Source organism: Ricinus communis, chromosome 1 (genome assembly GCF_019578655.1).
Source record: "Ricinus communis isolate WT05 ecotype wild-type chromosome 1, ASM1957865v1, whole genome shotgun sequence".
Taxonomy (NCBI): domain Eukaryota; kingdom Viridiplantae; phylum Streptophyta; class Magnoliopsida; order Malpighiales; family Euphorbiaceae; genus Ricinus; species Ricinus communis.
This window is the reverse complement of record NC_063256.1, coordinates 12,298,113-12,322,076: the sequence shown is the minus strand read 5'-3', so window position 1 is coordinate 12,322,076 and position 23,964 is coordinate 12,298,113. Positions and strand designations below refer to the sequence as shown.

The window sequence follows — 23,964 nt, the reverse complement described above, 5'->3', positions numbered from 1 at the left end:
AATATTTTGTTTGGTAAAATAAATGTAAAGTAAGAAAAAACTTTATAAGTAAATATTGATAAAAATTTTAAAAAATTAAACTAAATCTTTTAATTTCACTTTATTCAGGAAAAATGAAGAGTGATGAATATTTTATGAGTGGAAATTTTAAAACTTTATAAAAACTCTAAAGAAAACCTTAAAAATTTCCGTCCAAAACGTGCCGTGCCATTAACGGCGGCTACTAGCGGCGGTGTTTGAAAAGGTAACTTAACCATGCGCACGGTAAAAAAAAAAAAAGTTACAGAATTCCGCTATAAAAATTTTAACTTTTTAACAGAATAGGAAACGAAAAGAAGAGGAAAGGGAACAATTTTGGTTCTATCTTTTGATAGCAGAGAGAAAAAGAAAAAGCACACAACTCAATGCGCCACTTGTTTTATTCGAAGAAAAGAAGGCATCTTTCTTTTGCTTCTTTCTTTTTCTTTCTCTTTCCTTACCAGCGATTAGCAGAAGCAAATTACTAACGGAAGAAAAGAAAAAAAAAAACACAAACTCAAAACGCAGAGAGAAAAATGGATGCATTATTTGTAGGCGGAATCATTCTGGACGAGTCGGTGCTACTGGACGACAATTCTGAAACCGCCGCACTCCGATCATCAGCTGTCTCTTCCCTCCTCCGCAAACTCCGCCATTCTAAGCTCCATCTGGTACTTCTCTTCTCATTTCCTTTTTCTATTACACAATCAATACAGTTATTTATTCACATTTCCATTTTAACCGCAGGGAATTTCCTACTCATCATCTCTTTCTCACGACAAGGTTCTTCGATTAATTTAAATGCTATATTTAAATTTTAGAATTTTAGATTTTTTTTTTGTAATTTTTATTTTACTGTTTAGTTAATTCTATTTCTATTAATATTTATGTATAATAGGTGAACTTGCTTAAAAACACAGCAATTCAATACTCCTTTGATTGTTTTGTTTTGGATGGCTCTAATTATAATGATGCAATAACGTTAGCTTGGGGTGATAACATTGGAGGAAGCGTTTTGTATGTTGTTTCTAAGACCAAGAATCACACATTTAGTCAAGTCAGCAATTTGAATTGGATGATCATTGTTGTTGGTGAGTAGTGTGCTCTTTTAATTAACTCATGAACCTCTCATTCTTTATTTCTTGATTTAGAAGATCTGTTGCTTTGGGGGCTAAAATTTGACTTCTTGTTATTACTTTTCAGATCCTGAAGGTGTTCCTTTATGCGGTAATTCGAAAAAACTATGTATAAGTCGAGTGGAAGAATTGTTTTTGACCATTTCCCTCTTAAATAGAAAGGTTGGTACACATAATTCGTGTTTATCTACTGCAGCAAATTGTTTTTGATGATAATGCTATCTTATCAACATATTCTATTAATGAATGTAAAGTTCCATGCAGAGGTTTGCTGTTGGAAAAAAGATATTAAAATGAATAGTTTTTTTCTGCTGAAAATGAAAACTAAACAAAATTTGCTTCTAAATTTTTTTTTTTTCTGGATATATAACGTGCAAAATAGACTTTGGTATTGGATATCGAAATATAACTCTTTTTTAAAAGAGAACCCACTTATAAGATCATGGATCCATGTTCGGTCAAAATGCTTCTGGTTGTTCTTTATGAAAATTTTAGCTATATGGAAATGAAACTTTGAGCTTATTCGAGATGATAACGTTTAATTACAAAACTTATTTTCATCTCTAACTTTTAATGCATCAGAACTTGGAAACACACTTTATATAAATTTAACATTCTCTCGCTTTTTGCTTTTTCCATATTCAAACAGGTAATCGGCAATAATATTGTGACTGTTGGTTATATTATGAAACCTTCCCGAGAAGAAGATTTTGCAAAGGTGAGATTTTGACAAATGTTGTTGATGTTATAACAATGAAAGGAAAGAAAATGGTCTCGGCTTCAAGGTCTCTGATTTTGTGAAGAAAAAATAAATTTACAAAATGCCTGAATTAACTAGCCTTGCTATAAAATCTTACTGGTTCTATTCTGATGACCAAGATTTATATATAACAGGTGCTTTAATTGTACACTTTCTAATGTAGTAAAGTTGTTGGTTTTAAAGTATGATGTTACTCATGAAAAAGTTGTAGTATAGACAGTTGCTGATTATAAAGAAGTCTTAAGACATTCTAAGATTCGGGACAAAACAAATGCAGCTCTGTTCTTCATTGCTTCCAGTTTAAAATTTATTAGTCTACCCATGAATATTTAAGTTTCAGTCTGCGTTATATCTTAAAGTTCGAGCTTATTATTTGTCCTTCTTGTTGTAGAGGGGTGCATTTCCCATGTCTCCTACTCCAAATGGATTGATGTTTATGCCTCTAACATTTGAACTCCCCTTACTTTCTCAACTACAACATGTGGACATAGTTCTACATAAAGCAACAGATGAAATCATCTCTGTTGAATTAACCAGCTCTACAGAATCTTCAAACAGCATTACTTACACCACAGGCATGCAGGAATTACAAAGGTAAATTTCAAATAATCTTTAAACATTGTCATATTGTGTGATAAATCAACATGCTGCTATTTATTGTCCTTGTCATATTTTTCGACATTTTGATGCTGTTTACCTCACTAGAATATATTACCTCATGATCTTATGAAATGAAACCATTACCTTTTTGTCCATATAATGGATTTATAATTCATTCAGAAAAAAGAGCATTGTTCGTACAATAGATTTATAATCCATTCACGAAAATGAGCATTATTCGTATAATAGATTTATATTTCATTCACAAAAATGAGCATCACCTAGGTTGGATCACTGTGCAATAATGTCATAAAACAAATTTTTAGATCAGTTTACATCATCTAGGGTCTTCTCTCATGAATATTGATTCTTAAACAGATATATGGAACATCACTCTGGTTGCTTTGTGATTGACCCGCTTGATAAAATATATCCTGTCTTGGATCGGTTAAAAATCCAACAAATTCTTCTTGGGCTGGAGAATCTCAATACAGAAGGCCGTCACACAATCAGAGGACCCCATTTCCTAAAGGTCTTTTGGTCAAAATAGTATCTATTTATTAAGTAGAATGCAATGCACATAGCCTGAAATGTTTTGCTTTTTTTTTTTTTACCACTTCTTCCCTTTTCCAGGCATCCTCTAGACTCTAGGAAATGCTGAGAAAAAACCCATGGGGATGACTATCTGCTAGAGTTTGAGCCTAGGTCAGAGGTCTCAAGAGATCATATATGAGAGGGTTTACAATTCAGTCAACCCCTTGGAACTCTGATCTATTTGATGACATGATATTTGTGAACATGTTGTTAAGTGAAAATGTCCAAATGTAATTACTTTTTATTGATATGTCTCTACTGATGTGCAACTGATGTTCTCATAGAAGCTAGATTTTATAGTTGCATATTACTGAAACCATAAAATTTTCAAGGCTGCTAATATTGACATGATCTTGTTTCGCAAATATTGGTATAACAGTATCATTGCAGACAAGGAAGCTTTGTAGTTCTATACTTATTTGAGCATGTTGCTCCCAGAATTATATATTTGCTTACAAATTAGAAGAACATAAACTTGTACAAGACAGGATGTTGAACGGAGAAAAATTGTATTATGGACTGGAATGGTTTATCATGAACTGAGTAGATGTGTATTTGATTTTGGTGGATTTTCAGTGAGATAATATTGCCAGTTGACCAACTTGGTAGTAAGTTCTGGAAGATATGTTTGTCGAGCTTTTTGCTCTGGTATTGGAAGAGAAATTATGATGGGGTTTTTGTCTTAACAAGTAAAGTTTTGTAGTAGACTTGTAATGGAGGGAAGGAGCATTGTGATATTGGGACTTTGGATGAGATATACAGGGATACGTGCATCTTTAATTTCAACTGAGAGTTTTTGGGAAGTAAAATATGCTGCCTTGTCTTCTTTTGGCTTCTTCTAATAGTTCCAATAAGGTTTGGAGTTTTCTTGTCCATATCACCATCAAGAGGCTCATCAATATGCATGGAGATGTTTATGAAACTTAGCATAGGGACCAAATTTCATCAAAAGATAACCATTTGCGATAAGCATCAAAGTAGAACAAACCAAAGAGTGCTGGATGATCCTCTAATCAAAGAAAATGGGTTTCAGGAATATTATTATATTTGGTCTTTCAATTGTTAGGGTACCTAAGAGGCTGAAAGAACCAATATAATTCTATATAGGCTTGTTTTTTGTAATATCTTATTGATGCCTTTATGAGATATTTATCATGGCACATCACTGAATTAACTAATGGTACAGGAAACCAACCTTTTCTATGCATTTTGACAATGAAGATTAAGTTCAAGCAAAATGTTGTTTCCTAGCATTGTACTCTTTCATCAAATTTAGTTACATCTGGAGTTCTAAAATGCAGGTTAATGATTTTAATGAGCCTGATTTAGCACAGAGGTTGTCAGAAGCTAAACTATCTCTTCCAAGTATAGTCAAGCCTCAGATTGCCTGTGGGGTAGCTGATGCTCACAGCATGGTAAGAAATTGTTTGGCTTGCCAAGGAAACTACAAATAGTGGCTGGATCTTTCTTTACATAAATGCTATACTTTCCCCTAAGAAACTACTCTTCTACTTTCAATATTACTTTGCACTTAACTAATACTAATTTCTTTTTGATAAACTTTAGTGTTGCATGTAATTCACTGATTCTTAATGGTGCTGGAAATGATTTCTTTACCAACATCTAGAGCATGTTCATATCGGGTTATTTTTTCTGATGGCCTTTTGTTATGATCCAAAATATGATTTTGCTTTGGAAACCTGTTATCATGCCTTTTTTAAAACCATTCATTTGTTGGAGTTAGTGTTATGGAGTATCAATAGCTTCCTAACTTTTTCTTTTTTGAAAAGAAGAAAGAAAAAGAATTCTTGGAGACTTGAGACTTTGATAAGAAAGATGTTTGTACCCTTTTTAACTTTTAAGGTGCTTTCATAGTTCCTAGTCCAGATGTTCAATATGCATAATACATGGCATAATGTTGTGCTAGTTAAGAAATGTAGTAAAATAGGAAATACCATTGCCTTGTTCTCTTTGTCCCTAAGCTAAAGTTTGCATGGTTGATCATCTTAAAAGTGATAATTTTATAGCTCATTCTTTGGGTGTTACATTAATGAGCCTGATAGCCAGTTGTTTTCTAATAAGAGATGATTGTCCTCTATTTGCTTGGATGGTAATTATTGAATGTTGGTATGTCATTGTTGTTCTTCGATAATGCCAAAGAAGATGCTTAATATGCTTGATGTCTTTCAGAAAAAAGCAATTAGTTTATAAATGCTGCCACTTTTCGGTGTAAATCAGATAGCATATATCACCTTGTTTTCTGGGTAAGAAGCTTATCCATTGAATACTCCATCTTTTGGATCTACCTGTTAGAAGTTGTATTCATCCCACATCGCTTGGTTACTGAGTTGTTATAGTGTATATAAGTGGATTGGGCACCCTCTTCTTTTGAGCTAGCTTTTGGGAATGAGTTCTACCCAAGCCCATTTATCATATATCAGTGCCGGCCTCTTGTCTGCGATGATGGAGGGTGTTAGAAGTTGTATTTATCCCACATTGCTTGGTTACTGGGTTGTTATAGTGTATATAAGTGGATTGGGCATCCTCTTCCTTTGAGCTAGCTTTTGGGAATGAGTTCTACCCAAGCCCATTTATCCCAAGCACCAAATTACAATGCTGACTTGTTGGATACAGTCAGTTTAATATGAGATAGCTAATAATAATTGTAGTACCTTAACGTACTTCTATCTTTTGTTTTGAAGAGATAATCTGCGTAATGCAGGCAATTGTCTTTAAAGTTGAAGATTTTAAGGATTTAAGTGTTCCTCTTCCGGCAGTTGTTCAGGTAAGCACAAAAACTTTAATCTTTGATGCCTTTGGTTTGATACTATTCTGGCTTTATTAATATATACAGAATAATTCATCCTTCTTTAAATTTACTTGGCTTACATTTGATCTTAGTTTAAAACTGATTCTCAAAGGGAAAATGTCTTTGAATTAATTTGAGCTGTTGCATCTGAATCTTAGGTATTTCTGTCTTGTGTTGTTTTTGGTGTGGATTCTTGTATCCAGTTGTTTTTTTATTGCTTTTGAGAGGTTGCTTGATGTTTAAAGGGCTACATTTTTTGTGCAGCATAATACCCTTCTTATTGCAATTAAAATGTCTTGGTTAAATTTCAATAAATTTTCTTTTTAAGGTTTGGTAAAGATACAGCTTGATGTAAGCGAAAATTCAGACTTGCTTCCCATGCTAAGGAATGTGATTGTATGCTGGAAAAGTCTTATGCATTTTTTTTTAATAATTTTCTTAATGACCAAGATAATGAAAATACATTCAATATACAGCATACTAACCTGTATATGTTTGACTGGGAGTTCAACCTACTTAACAGTGTCCGGAAAATACTAGTCTGGCCACAGTACAGAAACAATAGAATGTGGTGAATTCAAGAATCTGAAAATATTATGACTTGAGCTCTCAAAAAAATTTTAAAATCCAAGTTGGTCAAATGAGTCGATATGATTGATCTATGCCTTGAATATGATAATTTTTCTCAATACCTGTCTTCTTACAACTCAGGATTGGATATAATATGGCATTGCAGGAATATGTAGACCATTCTTCCACTTTGTTCAAGATCTATGTCCTGGGTGAGAAAGTTTTCTATGCTGTTAAGAAATCTACACCAAATGTTGATATCTTAATGAAATTATCTGAAAAAAATGGACTTGGACCTTTAATCTTTGACAGGTAGCATGTGTTTCCCTTGTTTCTAATTTTTCTCTTTGTTTGATTTAAATTAGATTTCTTACATGTACATTTCCATAACATTATGTCAATGCCTACAGCTTAAAATCTCTTCCTACTGGCAGCGAGGATTCTTGTACAGAGAGTCATTTTGATATTGGTCTAGTCACTGATGCTGCAAATTGGCTTGCAAGAAAACTTGATCTTACAATCTTTGGTTTCGATGTTGTTGTAAGTTGTTCTTTCTTGACTTCATCTTTAGGGCATTCTGCATTCAGTGTCTTGACTAATTTTGAATTAGTCTCCTTGTTTATTATTGAGAAGTGATTCACAAATTTGTGGTTTGGCCACTTTCATATCTTAGATTCTTTTCCATCATTTATCAGTTGCCTTATGCTGTTAAATCATGCATGGTACACATAAGTGCGGTAATTAATTCATTGCAGCCTTTGTACTCTGTTTTTCTGATGATTATAATGATTCATGGAGATCCTTTGTTCTGGAAGTTCTTGTCTGCTTGACAAATATGAGACTAGAGAATCTGAACAAGAGATACAAATAAAAGGACACTGAAGAAAGAAGTTCAAACTCTAAAAAACAAGTAAAGGAATAAAAAAACATTAAATGAAAATGAAGATGACAGATTCCCACATGGCCATTCAGGTGTCATATGGGTGATACTTAATTTTGAACTCTTTATTATTTTATAAGATCTGTGGGGGCATGTAAGTGTCTTGAAGCAAGAATTCCTGGCATAGGGTTAAGTGATACTGAAATGAAATACGAACAATTCGAGGGTATTGAAGTGATGCAAATTACGGGATACTCTTTTTAGTCTTACAAATTGGAAACATGGAATCATGATATATATTCTTCTGAAGACTAGAGATTATCATTGTGAATTGCTCATCTGTTCCTATTTAATCCGTATTTGCCATCAACCTGCTAGCATAGACATTTTCATGGCCACCAATTTTGCTGATTAATCTTTTCTATCATGTTTTCATTTGCTTGTGTGGTAAGAAATTAACCATAAATTCATGGTATTAGATGATTAGACACTAATGTGATTCCTGTCAAAATCTCAGATCCAAGAAGACACTCATGACCATGTGATTGTGGATGTAAATTATCTCCCATCATTCAAGGAAGTGCCGAACGACGTGTGCATCCCTGCCTTCTGGGATGCTATTAAAAAGAAATTGGAATCAAGAGAGAAGATATAAAATGGTATGAATCTGTCAAGTAGATTTTTCTTTGATTGCATTGGTCATCGACCAAGACAAGAATTGGAAAACTATTAAAGATAAATGATCTTATGTTTCTAACTAATCCATTTCCTGGGAGGAGCATTTGCAAAACTTGAATTTTATATCCAAGGAATGCATACTCGGGCAGTTTCAAGGAGAGAATTCTTTCTTTCTTTTTCTGGGTTTCCTCTATTTCCCCTGTCCGAAAATTTTCAACAAGCTCTATGTTTAAACATAAAGCAGCAATTCACATGACGCTCATATTATGAATATTAACAGTTATCAAAGTTTCAATCTTTCTGTTGATTTTTATTTTTATTTTACAGAAACCCAAAAAATAGTATCTGTTATTATTAATTTTGGTATCTGTTTTAAAACTTTTGTGGTATGAATTTTTCTGTAGCAAATTGAACTTGTATCCTCTTGATTTTGATATATATTTAATTTATGTTTTTCAGGTGTCATCTACATTGAAATAATTTCTATAAATTAAATCAGATAACAAATTTGTTTTTTCTTTCAAATGCTTAAAAAATGATATCCATTTATAATGTTTATTATATATTTATGATATGTCAAAGCAATTATTTAATTTTATTTATTCGAAGCAGTCCCTATTTTCTAGAAATACAATGTACAGAATATGTGTAAATTTTGATTAAAATTAATGTAAACTGAATATATAGATAAAAATAAATTAAGTTTTTAATATTTTATAAATATTTATATTTTTTATAATAATAATAAATTAAATATTTTTAATATCTTTTAATTTTTTATATATAAATTTAAATTTTATGAGTTAAAAATAAGTAGACATGTCAAAATATATTAAAATATAGTATCACATATCACAAGAATTTTATATTTTAAAATTTAATATATATATATATATATATATATATATATATATATATATGTTATAGATGAATAAAATTTAAAAATTAACATAATTAATAACACTTTTTTTTTTTCAACTACTCATACTCCGGCGAATTAAAACTCAATATACTTTCACTAAATGATAAAATAAATTATTTATTCAAACTAATATAATATAATCTTAAGAAAATTTTCATATACTAAAAATTATATTATTAGTGAATGAAATTAATTTTTTATACACTGACAATTTAAGAATTTTATCAATATATAATTGATAATTTCATAACTAAAAGTGACATTTTTATAATGAATATCGATATTCATCATTTATAGGATAATGTTCATTATTTACTGTAATGATATTCATTTTCTATTTCAGCAATTTTTAAATGCTCATTATTTTGGTGAAGAATATTTATCATTTATGATTTAAATATTTAATAATTTGTTCTTGTCAATTTAGTAATTCTAATTTTATATATATTTCTCAAATCACTATAAAATATTCATTTTGAGATGAAAATTATGTAAATTATTTAAAAAATTCATATTTATTGTTTTTGTGATGCATATTGAAATATTTTTATAATTGATATAAATATTCATCATTTGTAGACATAATATTCATTAATTTGGGAAGAGTGCTTTTGTAATTAACTTAAAACTGAGAGCATATAATACATTATGTTTTTTTAAGAAATTATTTTAAATGAAATTTATAGATTGTACCTGATTTTGAAAGATTTAGAATATAAAACCTTAAAAGATTGTGCGGAGAAAAATAATATGTTGAGCGTGCCATGTGTGTACACACGAACCGTTGTAATTATTACGTCTTAAAGTATTTTCTAATCAGATTCTGTAAATTTCTAAGCTCTATTGACAAGTTGTTTAGATTCTCAGTAACACCACAAGAATTAATTGCAAAAGAACAATAGGTAATTGTAAGTAAATAAGTTGGAGTATTTGTATTTAACTTGCTGGAAACTTGTACAAATAAATTGTGTCTGAAATAAATACAAAATAATATGAACAAAAACAGTATGAACAATATGCTCCACCCTGACAAGGTTCACAAGTTGAAGATGAAGATAGATAGCTTTATGTGTCGTTTAGTTGCTTCACCCTGACAAGATTGTGTATAGCCCTTTAATTCCCAATATCCGTAGGCTTCATCGGGAGAGGGAGGTGTCAATTACTCATGATTATAGGGAGTCAAATTTTGCAGCAGATAAACTAGCTTCTATGGCTCGTAAATTTTCAATTGGATTTCATGAGCTGGAAATTGCCCTGGATGACCTGCTTGATGTTCTTCGTCGGGATATAATTAGGGTTTGTTACCCACAGTTGGCGGTTGTCTAGTTCCCTAAGACTATTGTGTCTCTCTATGTACTAAAAAAAATTGGTTAAAGTGACAATTTATCCCATGAATTTGGACAATTAACTCATATTTTAATTATTTGACCAATTTATTCAGCAACTTGACAAAAGTGGTCAATTCACTCCAATCAAATTAGTCAATACAAAAAATTCAATTCAATACTTGAATTTACTATTAAATGTAATTTTATAAATTTTAGTTGAGTTAAAATAAAATTATTTATTTTTAACGTAATTTACTCTAATTATCTAATAAAAATAATTAAATAATATTTTTAATTAAAAACTTAAATTAAATAATATTACCAAACTCATATTATAAATTTAGAACAAAATCTTATATTTTAGCAACATTTAATCCTAATTTCTAATAAAAAATAATAACTTAATCATTTTTCAATCTCAAAATCGACTTGGATCTTAATTCGAAGAAATATCAAATATTTATAAAATTATTTAATTTAATATTACCAAAATTTATTCGAAATATTTTTTATTTTTTAAATTATTTAATTATCATCGAGTGAAGATCCGAGACCGAGTCACATACTAATTAATTATTTTTATAAAATAATATGAATAAATCTCGTTAAAATTAAATAATTTTATATTAACTCAATAAAATTAATTATTATAAAATTCGGCATTTAGTATGAAGTAAATTAACCAAATTGAACTTTTCATGTTGATAAATCTTTTGATTTTGATTGAATTGATCATTTTTGCCAAATTTCTAGGTAAATTGACTAGAAAAATAAAATTTGAGCTAATTGCCCATAAGTTCAAGGGACAAATTAACATTTTAGCCAAAAAAATTCTTTATGTTCCTAAAATACGATATGGATTTATCCACTATATCATCAAAAAATTCATCTAGTGAATCATGTCGTTAAAAGATTTATCTAGTGAAAGAATGATATTTTATTTCTTTTTTTCATATTATCTCGATCTCAAAAAATTATCTATTTTGTTAACTTTTCAACTGTCTCATTAATCTTAGAGAAAAAATTGACATATAAAAATTAAATTAAATATTATCATTTCATTGGATAATTCTTTAATGACATGATATAATCACATGATAAATCGAGACTATTTAATAACTTCTCTTACAATATTACTAATCTTGTATATTATTAGCAACAACAAAATTTTATTTTTTTAATCAATTAATGATAATCCTTCAATATTGTTGCTTCCTCATTTTCACCCAGCTTTTCTATCCAGCAAATTACTATTAGTAATTGTACTTATCATGCATCTTCATTTTACTCTACTAGACTGTTATAATGTATATATATATGAATTGGATATATATTTTTTTAATTAGTTTTTGAAAATGAGTTTTATTTAAGCTCATTTTATCGTGGTATTAAGGTCTAACTTTATATACTAGTTCTATCCAAGCTCATTTATCATGGTATTAAAGTTAGACTTTTACCTTTGGTGATAAATTTGAACATTGGCTTATTTATATGTCATGCTAAGCATAAGAAATTATGTTAAAAGTTGTATTTATTCCACATCATTAAGTTATTGAGTCATGTATATATTGGATTGAACACTCTCTTCTTTGAAAGTTATTTTAGAAAAGATGTTAGAAGTTGTATTTATCTTACATCACTAAATTACTTGATTGTTATGATGTATGTAGGTCGATTGAGCATTTTCTTTCTTTGAGCTAATTTTTAAAAATTTATTTTAAGGAAAATTACATATATACGAGATTTAGGCTATGAGATTATGTTATTACGGTTTAAAATCTTCATGTTTATTTATACGATGATGAAGTTTCTACAATTTTCAAATTTTCACATTCTTCCTACCAAAAATAGCTCTATTTTTTCCAAAAACTTTATTCTTACAAAACAAGAAATAAAAACATTAAATCTGCCATAAAAAAGAAAAAAAGATGTATTCAGATCCAACAAAACTTCATTGGTATTGTAAAATTAAAACGAAAACAAAAAATCAAAGAAGAATTAAAATAATTAATTTTTAACTTTCATTTAATTCAATTTCAAATAATATCGAAGCTGAAATTTAGTTCCAAATATTCAAATTAAATTAATATTCATAATTCAGTAATAATGCATAGATAGTAGATCAAAAGAATTTTTAGCAGAATATATCAAAAATTCAAAGTAAACACAAAAGACACTATAATTACAGTCTATTATATTTGAAAAAAATAAATATATGCTTTATATTTTTACCAAAAAATCACAAAAAGCTAAGCGTAATATTATAATAAAATATTGAAGAAATTCCATGTCGTACTATTTTAGCTTGATCTTTTATTTAATTTAAAAAAAATTATGAATCAATTTATATTTTTAAAATTTTCTAACATTATAAGGGATATCAACAATATCTTTCGAATATCTTTTTAATATCGTTTAGTCAATCTAATGATTAACCTTAAATAAAATAATTTTAATTAAAAGATAAAATATATAGCAAAAAGTATATTTTAACTTTCCTATTAGTAACTTTAGTAAAAATATAATCTAAAATATATTCTTTTAAAATAATAAAAAATATTACTACAACAATATAGTATTTTTAGTATATTTATATATAATTAAAATAATTCAAAATTTTAAAAATAAAATAAGAAGCATATTTCTAATAAAAAGCATAAAGTATATTAAGAATAACCTTTTCACATCAGAATATGTATTAACAAATGATTCTCAATTATTAAATTATAATATAAAATATTTGAAAGATGCAGTGAGAAATATATTTTAAAATTATAATATCATTTTATACAACTAAGTAATGATTTATATATTACAACTTTAATTAAACATTCATAAATATAAAATTTAAAGTATATTAATAATATCTTATTTGTATACTGTTAGATTTTTCTAATTTTTCTTAAATCGCATATATGTTGTTATATTATATGATATATTTCATGTATATCAAAAATATTTTTTAGATATATTGTTACAGAATATTAAAAAATAAATTAATTTTAATATATGATACAATATTAATAACAAAGAAAAAAGGTATATTAAAAATATTTTGATATATTAAGAGTATCTTATAATAGATTTAACTATAATAAAAAAGAACTGATAGAATTCCTTATTCATTGTACATAAATGATTATATTAATGAAAAAGCTAAGAATTTCTTTTTTTTTCTTTCTTTATTCTATTAACTTAACTTGGTATATAATAACAAATAAAACTCTTTGGCTCAATTAGTGCATTCTTCACTTAATCACTTTCATTCATTTTCTAATTTTTATCATCAGTAAATTTAAGATTAGTGTTTGATATGTAACTAGACAAAATCGGATCGGAAGTACTTTAACTTTCTAGTATATTAAGAGCATACTTTTGTTATCTTTAAGTATATATTGTAATTTAGTAAATACTTAATATATTTTTAGTATTATTTTATACAACTGAGTAATGACTTAAATATTACAATTTTAATTAAAATATTCATAAAAATACAACTAAAAATTTATTAACAATATCTTATTTGTATATTGTTGTTGATTTTTTTAAATCACACATACACTGTTATATTATGTGATATTCTTCATATGTATATCAAAAGTATCTTTTGGATATTTTATTATAAAAAATTAAAAAAATAAATTTACTTTAATATAACAAAATATTAATAAACAGAATAAAAATATATACTAAAAGTATCGTATTGATATTTTAAGAGTATCATATAATCGATATAACTATAATAAAAGAGAACTGGTGGAATTCCTTATTCATTATACATAAATGATACGAATAATGAAAAAGTTGAGAACTTATTCCTTTTCCTTGTTCTTCATTCAATTAACTTAATTTGGTATAATAACAAAAAAACCTCCATGGCTCAATTGACTCATTCTTTATTTAATTACCCTTATTTATTTTTCATCATCAATAAATTTAAGATTACTGTTAGATATGTAATCAGACAAAGTAGGATTAGAAGTATTTAATTTTCTGGTAGATTAAGAGTATACTTTTGTTATTTTTTAAATATATACTGTAATTTTCTGGTATATTAAGAGCATTCTTTTATTATCTTTAAGTATTTTAATTTTCTGATATATTAAGGGCATATTTTTGTTATCTTTAAATATATATTGTAATTGTGACTTAAATTAAACATGCATGTATTTGACTGTTGGGTACAAATGTGCTAAAATGTCTTTTCCACCACTAAAACTTCAACATTTTACAGCTCTCTATTTAGCAAAACCAATAACTGTTGATATTTTATCAAACACTTGAACTGCATTATCTTCTTTCTTAATAAAAGAACTCTCAACTAATTACAAAATCCAGATAAATTTCTAAGATTAATGGTAATGATTATAGTCATAAGATCATCAAGCAACACATAAATACGATATAAAATTGTCAAAACTCAAACAATTTAACATCCACACACTTATATAAGTGTTTACCAGCCGTAGTCATAACTTAATTGTCCATTTTGAATCACTAAGCCAAGTCTGGTTAGCTTAGATTGCAAAACAAAGGATACATCTATATTAATCTTTAACATATTACCTGCAAGTGCTATCCACTTCTCCTGTACCAAATCTTCAATTTTGCTCTACTTTCTTGCTGAAATTATAAATAAATAAAAAAGTGGAAAGTGGAACTGTAGAATAAAAATTCATGATGATGATAAAATTATAGAAAATAAGTGAATAGAAACTGTAATTGAGAGAAAATCCAATAAGTATGAAGAAACATTTTCTTTAATTGCAGTTGTTTCAAAATAGATACTACTTTAAATCTCACGAGGTTCATTGATGAAAGACCTGACATGTTATAGTCATAGAGCCACAGTTTGAAGAAAGAATCATCCAAGAAAAACTAAAATCCTAAAATCACGGGAGTAAATAAGCAAAACAGAAAATGAGAATCTTAAGACAAAAAAATCAGTAAAAAAAAAAAATTAAGTTAAGAAACCGTAAAATATAAATAAATATAAACTACCGAAATTAACTGTATAAACATAAAAGAGAAACAAAAGCCGTCAAATTTCTTCTTTATTCTGTCTAAACCCATTTATCAATCAAAGTATGAGCAACCTATTTGCACTATAATTATTTTGGCCCAACCCATTCAGATTTTTGTGCAAGCCTTTTTCTTTTATGGGCTAAGCCCATCAATCAAAGTTAATTTTAATTAATTGATTGAAATTTTTTTAATTTAAATAAAAAAGTCAGCAAATTAATAGAAAATATAAAAAATTTAATGGACGGCGACGGAGAATGGCCATTTTTTTAGACTCACCGTAAAAATAGAAAATAATGAAAAATGGCATGTGTTAGTTATCACCGAAGTGGCTATTTTCTTTGTACTCTTAGGAATTAACTCCACAGGTTAGCTAAGAAAGTGTTTTAGGCCATTATTGCAATGGTTAGCTCCTCAAAATAGAAGAGTGATGATGGAAAGGTAGGGGATAAAGCTTTAGCATTGATGACAGTCGGAGAAATGCTGATGAGGAAAAAGAGAGTGATGAGGAGGAAGAAAAAAGTTTATTTTCATATCCAGATTGATGCGTATTATTTTATTTTTTAGTAAATTATAATTTTTTAAGTTTTATTATTTATAATTTTTATTTTAAAATAAAATTGAGATTAGAGTATTCTAATAGTATTTTTTTTTATTTTAAAAATTATAATTTTTATAATAAAAAAGTATTTTAAGAAATATTTATATATAAAAAATATTTATTTTATTTAAGTTCAATAGACTCTTTATATTTTATTTTTTATTTTATGGCTTTCTAAACTCTTCATCTCTTCCTCTCGATCCTTCGGCTATGAGCTATTAGCTTGCACGATCTGTTCTTCTATGATTCAAAAGGACTAACTCGGCTATAAGAATCCAAAAGAGCACAAAAACCTCTCATGGCAAAGCTGCCTCTACTCGATCTTAGCTTAAGGATTTATCTTACCTTGAGTTTACAGTATGAGAATCATTAGAATGAACAGCTCTCGGCTTCAATTGGTATCAGAGCCTAGGTGACAGAGAAAAGAATCTTGCTATTATGACTTCAGAAATCACTACTCATACCTCCACTTTACAACTCTCTCCTTCCTGCAGAAAAACTGTATCCAACAAGATAGACCATCTTATGGAAATTTTTTATATTCCTGAAAATATCCAAATAAAAAATACCCTTGTACCCATTATCAATCCATATAACATTTTCAAGAAGCAAAACTTTGTTTGAAAAACTTTCAACTAGATCATTCACAAACAACCATTATCTGTTAAGGAGTATGTTCAATCTTCCTCTCTTTCACAATGTTCCCTTACTTCTACCACTCAGGAGCAGTATGTTACTTTGGAGATTCCCACTTCCTTTATAGAACAATGGAAGAAACAGGGATACACTCATCTCCATCTTGGAGCTGTCAGGCTCGTACTCTCTTATCATGGCAGGATGAGTTTACCTGTTATGGTTTCGAATGTTTCTCTTGGACACCAGGTATCTCAGATACGAAAATGCAGTGATCGTGACTATTGTCACAACACTTAACATTGGAAGTGTTATTCTGACTTTCTTCCCAAATTTTAATTTATCTCTTAATGATCCTTATTTGTCCACTGCACTCAAAGTCCAAGTTCATATCACTGGAGCAAACCAAGTGATTGATGCTCTCTGCACCACCAAATTATTTACAGACTCCAAGACCATGCCTTCAATTTACAAATCCCAGGCTTCCAAGCCACCTCTAATGTTTTGTTTATCATGGCACACTCTGGCCAAGTCCCTACAATAGTCTAAGCCCCAAGGCAGCTGGAAAGAGAAGATCTGCAGAAGTTAATTCCAACTGAATGGGTGACAAATTATGAGAAACTCCAAGCATCTCAAGCCAAGCCTGTTCAGGCTACTGATCCTCTTTTTGTCACACAAAAGGATGGTACTGTGAAAACAATTTTCACAAAAATGGAAGAATCTTCTTCTGCTCCCTCTATTTCCAGGTTTCGATGATTCAACCTGTGTCCAGATCTAGAAAGAAGATCCCCATTTATTCTTTTCAATCCCGTGGACATCATATCTACACTGCCAAGATTAAGGGACACTTCATCTGGGATATTGACCTAGAAATGTGTAAATAGGGATGCACCTGCAGAGATGACCTTGATTTTGCTGAACCATGTTTTCAACACCCTAAGAAAACTCAAAGAGTCATGTCTCCAGAAACTCCATGTTCAGTCACGGAACTAAGGCAAGATGACCGAGATCCAGATGGTCCTTGGATTGCCATCCACAAAAAATAAAAAGAAAAGCAGGATAAATCTCCTCTTCCTATGTATAAGGAAACTTTGGAGCTTCTTGCAAAAGAAGGAAAGACTATCCTTAACATTACCTTTGATGAGATGAAAATACTTTTGGCTCAAAAGGGAATTATTTTTCGACAGAAGCCTTCTATTACTTGCAGACATGAGATTTACTCTGGTTTGCCAGCAGTCCAAACACCCCAGACAATCCAAAACTATTTCATGTTTCAGCCTGAAGATTTCTCTCCTCTAGAGAAGTCAGAAAATAAGAGATCAGAGATCCTCCCCTAAAGGGTTACTCCATCAGGATCCATAGAGCCTCTCACTCCACCAGAAGAAATACTGAATTGGCAGACTTCTAATTCCGTAGTCCAGAACTCTTATTTAAAAAAGATTGATGGAAAATTAGATCAGGCTCTCCATTTGGCTCACAAGTTGGACCAGAAGTTGGATACCTTCTCTCAAGAAGTACTTCAACTATATTCCTCTTTAACCGCCAAATATCAAGTCTTGGATAGAGAGCTTCGAGTTCCCCAACCGATTACACCAGCTTTTATCCTGAAGGAAAAAGAAATTACAAGGCTCAAAAGGCAGATTGATCAAATTGAACATGACCTTAGAAAAGATCAGTCTTCTATAGTTTCTTCATTTACATCAGCAGCCTCTACATCTTCTGCGATTACTCCCTCATACCACTCTGCATTTCCTTTCCTTCCACAGCTAGAACAAGAAGAAACTCCTTACCAACCCTTTATTACTTTCTCACACCTCTATCCAAAAGGCTCCACAACCCAACAAAAGAAAACTTCATATCCTCCAGTCTCAAAGGAAAATAAATTTCCAGATCAATCACTAATCAGCCCTCATGATTCTGATTGTTCTTCAAATACCTCTGAAATGGCCGATATAACAGAAATACTCATGAACACCTCCACTACTGAACCCAACTCGGAAGTAGTAGAGCCTGAAGGTGGCACAGAGGATGCACAGTCATATTTTGTTCCTACTGGAGCTTCACATCCAAGGTTAAAATCCACAACTAGAACGGGACCTTGGTTCACTTTTGATGATTTGCCTCCATCAAAATGGGGAAATAAACTTTCTGAATTTTTGGCATGGATTGATCTTCAAATGACTTTTGATGGTGCCACACTCAAAAAGGTTCTTGCTGAGTTTGTAACAAGATTCACAGGCAGTTTAAGGGATTGGTTCCAGTCACAGCCTGAATACACCAGGCTCCAATTTGTGACTTTGCCAACTCCATCAGTTGCGGTCACAGTTCTCCATAATCAGTTCCTTGGAAGCTATGATCTCATTATTCGACAATAGAAATAAGAATACTTTGATCGAAAATGTTGTTCGTTGAAGATCAAGGACTTGAAAATACATTATTCTGCAATGTCCAAATTGTATTATGTCATTGGAGGGCACAACGGCGATGATACGTTAAAGTATACTTTTATCACCTTATTACCAGATGAGATACAACCAGAAGTCAATAACATGATCGCCGCAACAAAAAACCATTTACCTCCATTACTCTTGGAGAAATCTATCAGTTTACTCTCTCCTCTATCAAGAGATTATGTGACCAACAAGAATTATTCAAGAGATTGTCTCAAAGAGATTTGATTGTTCAAAAGGCCTGTAACAAAAGCCACCTCCAGATTAAATGCAGATCCTCCAATTGTGTCTGTTCCAGTCACAAGAAAAAAATCAGACACCATTTCTAAAAATACCCTCGTAACAGAAGCAAAGAATTCAGAGGAAAAAGGCTACATAGAAAGAAATTCAGGTACTTCTGGAAAAAGAGGAATCAAGGCAACAAATCAGATAGATGCTACATCTGCCGAAAGAAGGGACATTATGTTAAGAATTGCCTTCAAAGTCCGGAAAAGGCAGCAAGAATGATCCAGCAAGTTAGCATGTCCATGTCTCTACCAGATTTATTTGAAGAAGATATAGAGTCTCTCTTATCAGAACAAGACGATCTCACTCCAGAAAGTATCTTTGGAATAGAAGAAGAACATTTAGACTCTACTGATTCCTCAGAAGAGTCCTCCTCAGATTATGATGATAATGAAATTTCAATCTTGATGATCAGTCTTTCCTCAAAAGAAGAAAATGACATACTAGCAAATGTGATGCAGTACCCTTTTTCTCCATTTCCAGTTCCCGAGTTATCTCAACTTGCTATTAAGATTCCTCTAGTACCTTATGTTCCTACACAAGTCTTACCTTCAAAATACTCAAAACATGTCCCAGACATAGCTTTCTTTGACACTGGAGCTCAGAGAAGCATGATAAATCCTGAAGTTCTCCTATCTGAACACTGGAAATCTCATATTCAGTTTTTCAGAGCGGCAAATGGCCAAACTTTCAAGACTACATTGATCACAAAACAAAAAATCGGGATACAGTTCTTTCCTGATTGTGTGGTATGGATGCATATCATTGGCTCAGATTTCCCAAATAAAGATCTCTTAATAGGTTTTGATGTTTATCATCAAGCTCAAAGGCTTCAAATTCTTTCCAATGGAATAAAGTTCAAGAGGCAATTCTGTCCATACACAGATACTTCTAATCTGTTCACCATAGCAGACAAAGAACCACCATTCCTCCAATACAAGGAAAAATTCCTTCCTTTTTGTCCAAAATCCCATTCACATTTTCAACATCCACTACCCTTGTGGAAAAATCTCTAGTTCTATATCAACCTTCCTTTCAAGCTTAACGAAGATATCAATCCTACTAAAGCCACCCATTTAGGAATGTCTCCTATAGATCTAGCTCTTGCCAGATCAGAATGCCTGACTCTTCTACAACAAGGCCTCATCGAGCCCACAATCTCACAATGGGCCTGTCAAGCCTTTTACGTGGAAAAAAGATCTGAAAAACTAAGAAGGAAAAAGAGACTTGTTATTGATTACAAGCCTTTGAATCATTTTTTGCAAGACAACAAGTTTCCTCTTCCTCGCATTTCGAACCTAAAAGTCCACATTCAGAAGGCCCAATTCTATTCAAAATTTAATCTCAAAGCTGGATTTTGGCAATTGGGTATCCATCTCTCAGAAAGATACAAAACAACCTTTTGTATCCCAAACGCCCAATATCAATGGACAATCATGCCTTTTGGGCTCAAAATAGTCCCTTCTCAGTTTCAAAAAATAATGATAAAAATCTTTGGGCCTATCCTCTATTCTTCCCTAATCTACATTGATGACATTCTCTTATTCTCAGAAACGGCTGAGGAACATTATCAACTCCTGAAACAATTCCTTGCTATCATCCAAAAGTGCGGAATAATACTTTTAGAGAAAAATAGTATTATTGGCCAATATACGTATGGTCCACACTTGACAAAAGAGCTTGATTACTTTCCAGATGAGAATCTCTCTATAAAGCAGATCCAACAATTTCTTGGGATACTCAACTATGTCAGGGAAGCCATACCACATCTATCCAGTTACACATGTCATCTTTCCAAAATGCTCAAAAAGAACCATTCCCCTTGGGGAACAGAATAGACAACAGTTGTCAAGAGACTGAAAGAAATTGGCTCACAATCCTCCACCCCTTACCATTCCGTCTACAGGACATCTTATCCTACAGACTGACGTATCAGATCATGCATGGGGGCAATTCTTCTTGAAAATCTCAATAACAAGGAACAACTTGTGTGGATATGCATCATGACAATTTTCTCCATCAGAAAGGCATTACCATTCAACATATAAAGAGATTCTGGCAGTCAAATATGGGATAAAAAAATTTGAGTTTTTCCTGATCGGTCAACACTTCTTGGTCTGAATGGATAACTCTTCATTTCCAAAGATCTTTGAGTCCAATCAAAAGACCTTACTAGAACCGCAATTATTGAGATTAAAATCATGGTTTAGCAGGTATAATTTTGAAGTCCAGCATATAAAAGGAACAAGAAACCTCATCCCAGATTTCTTATCCAGATTATCAAAGCCACAACCAAAACCCCAACCTATTGTCCTCCTCACCTCAACAATTAATCTTCCGATAATCTTCATGGCCTCTTCGTCTTCAGAAAAACCTCTGCAACCTCCCTCACCACCATACCTTCCTACAAGTCTCATAACCAAACAGGTCAACAATTTTGTCAAAAATATGATGTTCCATTATTTGACAATCATCCAGCAGACTTTCTTACTATCTATCCAGCTCAAATTTTTTTATTTAGATTACCCTTGGTGCTTAATCTATTACCTTTCTCCTACCCATTCACAAATTGAAAGTGAATTATGGTTTCTATGGTGTCTTTCCACAGTTTGTTATCATGCTATAGAAGTGCCAGTCATGGACCTCCTATACTTCTTCAATATTGATACAAATGCAGGGACATATCCATGGAAATATCTCACTTGGTTCAAAACCCCATATCAATGGAAAAAAGGATCTCCTCAAAATCATTCATGAAAATAAACTGTTCACATGCAAGGCTTCAGGATATCATGCCATCTATATTCTTCACAGGCCTTACTTTAAGCTCTCAGAAGATATCTATGCCACCCAAAACATCTGTCAATATTGGAAAACAATTGAAATGCCCTTACATCTTGCTCCTCCGCCAATAACTAGAGAATTAAAGCTCACTCTACAATTAAGAAATGATTTGGGAAGGACCAATGTCTCTACACCACTTGTCTGCACTTACAATGGACCTGATAATCAATGGATTGAACACTCTACTTCACTAATGCTGCCATCACCACTAGATGATCCAAGTCTGACCACAAAACAACAAGATGCTATTATGCAGGATTCTCAACCCCTAGACGATGATAGTAGTCCATGGTATCCAACCTTTTTTGCTGGTAATAAAGACAACACCTAATCTCTTTCCTCCATAATTCATGAAATAATTAAGGAAAGAATAGGACTCTTAATATGTGTATATTTTTTTCTATCCTTTTGTGCATGTGATAAGATTCCCTATCTTATCTATCTTTATGTAAAGCATGTAATCTTATCTTTTCTTCTTAGGTGTACACGTGTAAAAAGATAAAATTCCCATCTTATCTTTACTGTCTTATTATAGTAAGGCTCCTCTATATAAAGAGAGTTCTTGGATATTGTAAAGACAAGCAGTTTAAGCAGTTTTCTTTTATCTATCAAGAAATAAAATTCTCTTTATGACTTTCTAAACTCTTCATCTCTTCCTCTCGATCCTTTGGCTATGAGCTATTAGCTTGCACGATCTGTTCTTCTATGATTCAAAAGGACTAACTCGGCTATAAGAATCCAAAATAGCACAAAGACTTCTCATGGCAAAGCTGCCTCTATTCGGTCTTAGCTCGAGGATTTATCTTGCCTTGAGTTTAATAGGAAAATAAAAATTATAAATATTAATTAAATCAGATGTATATGAATTTGTAGTATATTTTACTCATTCTATATAAAGAATTAAATTGACTCTGTTTTATATTTCAAAAATAAAAACTACATTAACGTGTTATTTTATAGTAGGACTCTTTAAAATAAAAAATTTAACATATAAAAAAGTGTATTACAGATGTGTCAAATTCTTTATTTTAAAAAATTATATCATAAAATATCACTCAAATTTATTATTTAAATATAAAGTAAAGAGTCAATTTGACTCTTTAAATACAGAGAACTAAACTGCACTATTTATTTTATATTTAATAAATACACCACAAATTTCTATGCATTTGATATTTATTTTTTCAATGAGAGAAAATTAAAAGGACTAGAAAAAAAACTAAAATTATTAATACTTATAAAAATAAAAATATGTTAAAGAATAAAATATAAAAAAATCTATTGGACTTAAATAAAATATTTTACTTTTTATATTTTTGTATATTTTTCAAAATTCCTTTATTATATAATGTATGCAAAATTCACTCTCCAATTTAAATTGTATGCGGCCGAATTCTAAATTTAAAAAATAAATATTTAATTTTAAGAGAATAAAAGAATAAAGAAAATAAAAAATGAAAATATAAACTATTATAAAATTATATTAGGAGAGCAATGGATGTGATTTGCTCAATTTTATAAATAATTATAAAAACACTGCAACAGGCCACTCAAATCATTATCCACATAGACAGACTCCACCCCACAAGTAAATATAATTATAAAATTTATAATGCTAAATACATAATAATTATAATAATTAAGATGATGTGGAGTGCAGTAGACACATAAATTAGGCACAAAACATAGGCCGCCATCAAATGGTAATCCTTGTTAATCCATTAATTTAAGGATAATAATTAGTAACAAACAAACAAAACGTAAAAGAAAAGAGCAACCCACTTTCACTTTGAGTATCTGGAGCAGCAGTAGCAGACCAGACCAGACCAGACCA

General features: G+C 30.5%; 1 protein-coding gene across 1 annotated transcript; it reads left to right on the top strand.

Annotated features, from left to right (window-relative positions):
* The first annotated feature begins 74 nt into the window (after positions 1 to 74).
* Positions 75 to 8,403, top strand: LOC8269681 (inositol 1,3,4-trisphosphate 5/6-kinase 4). The gene is made up of 12 exons (XM_002529067.4): positions 75 to 689; positions 766 to 801; positions 917 to 1,109; positions 1,222 to 1,316; positions 1,804 to 1,872; positions 2,306 to 2,508; positions 2,893 to 3,046; positions 4,410 to 4,523; positions 5,831 to 5,893; positions 6,654 to 6,799; positions 6,898 to 7,027; positions 7,885 to 8,403. The coding sequence occupies exons 1-12, from the start codon at positions 555 to 557 to the stop codon at positions 8,020 to 8,022; spliced, it is 1,476 nt and encodes a 491-aa protein (XP_002529113.1). The 5' UTR covers positions 75 to 554; the 3' UTR covers positions 8,023 to 8,403.
* Positions 8,404 to 23,964: the final 15,561 nt, after the last annotated feature.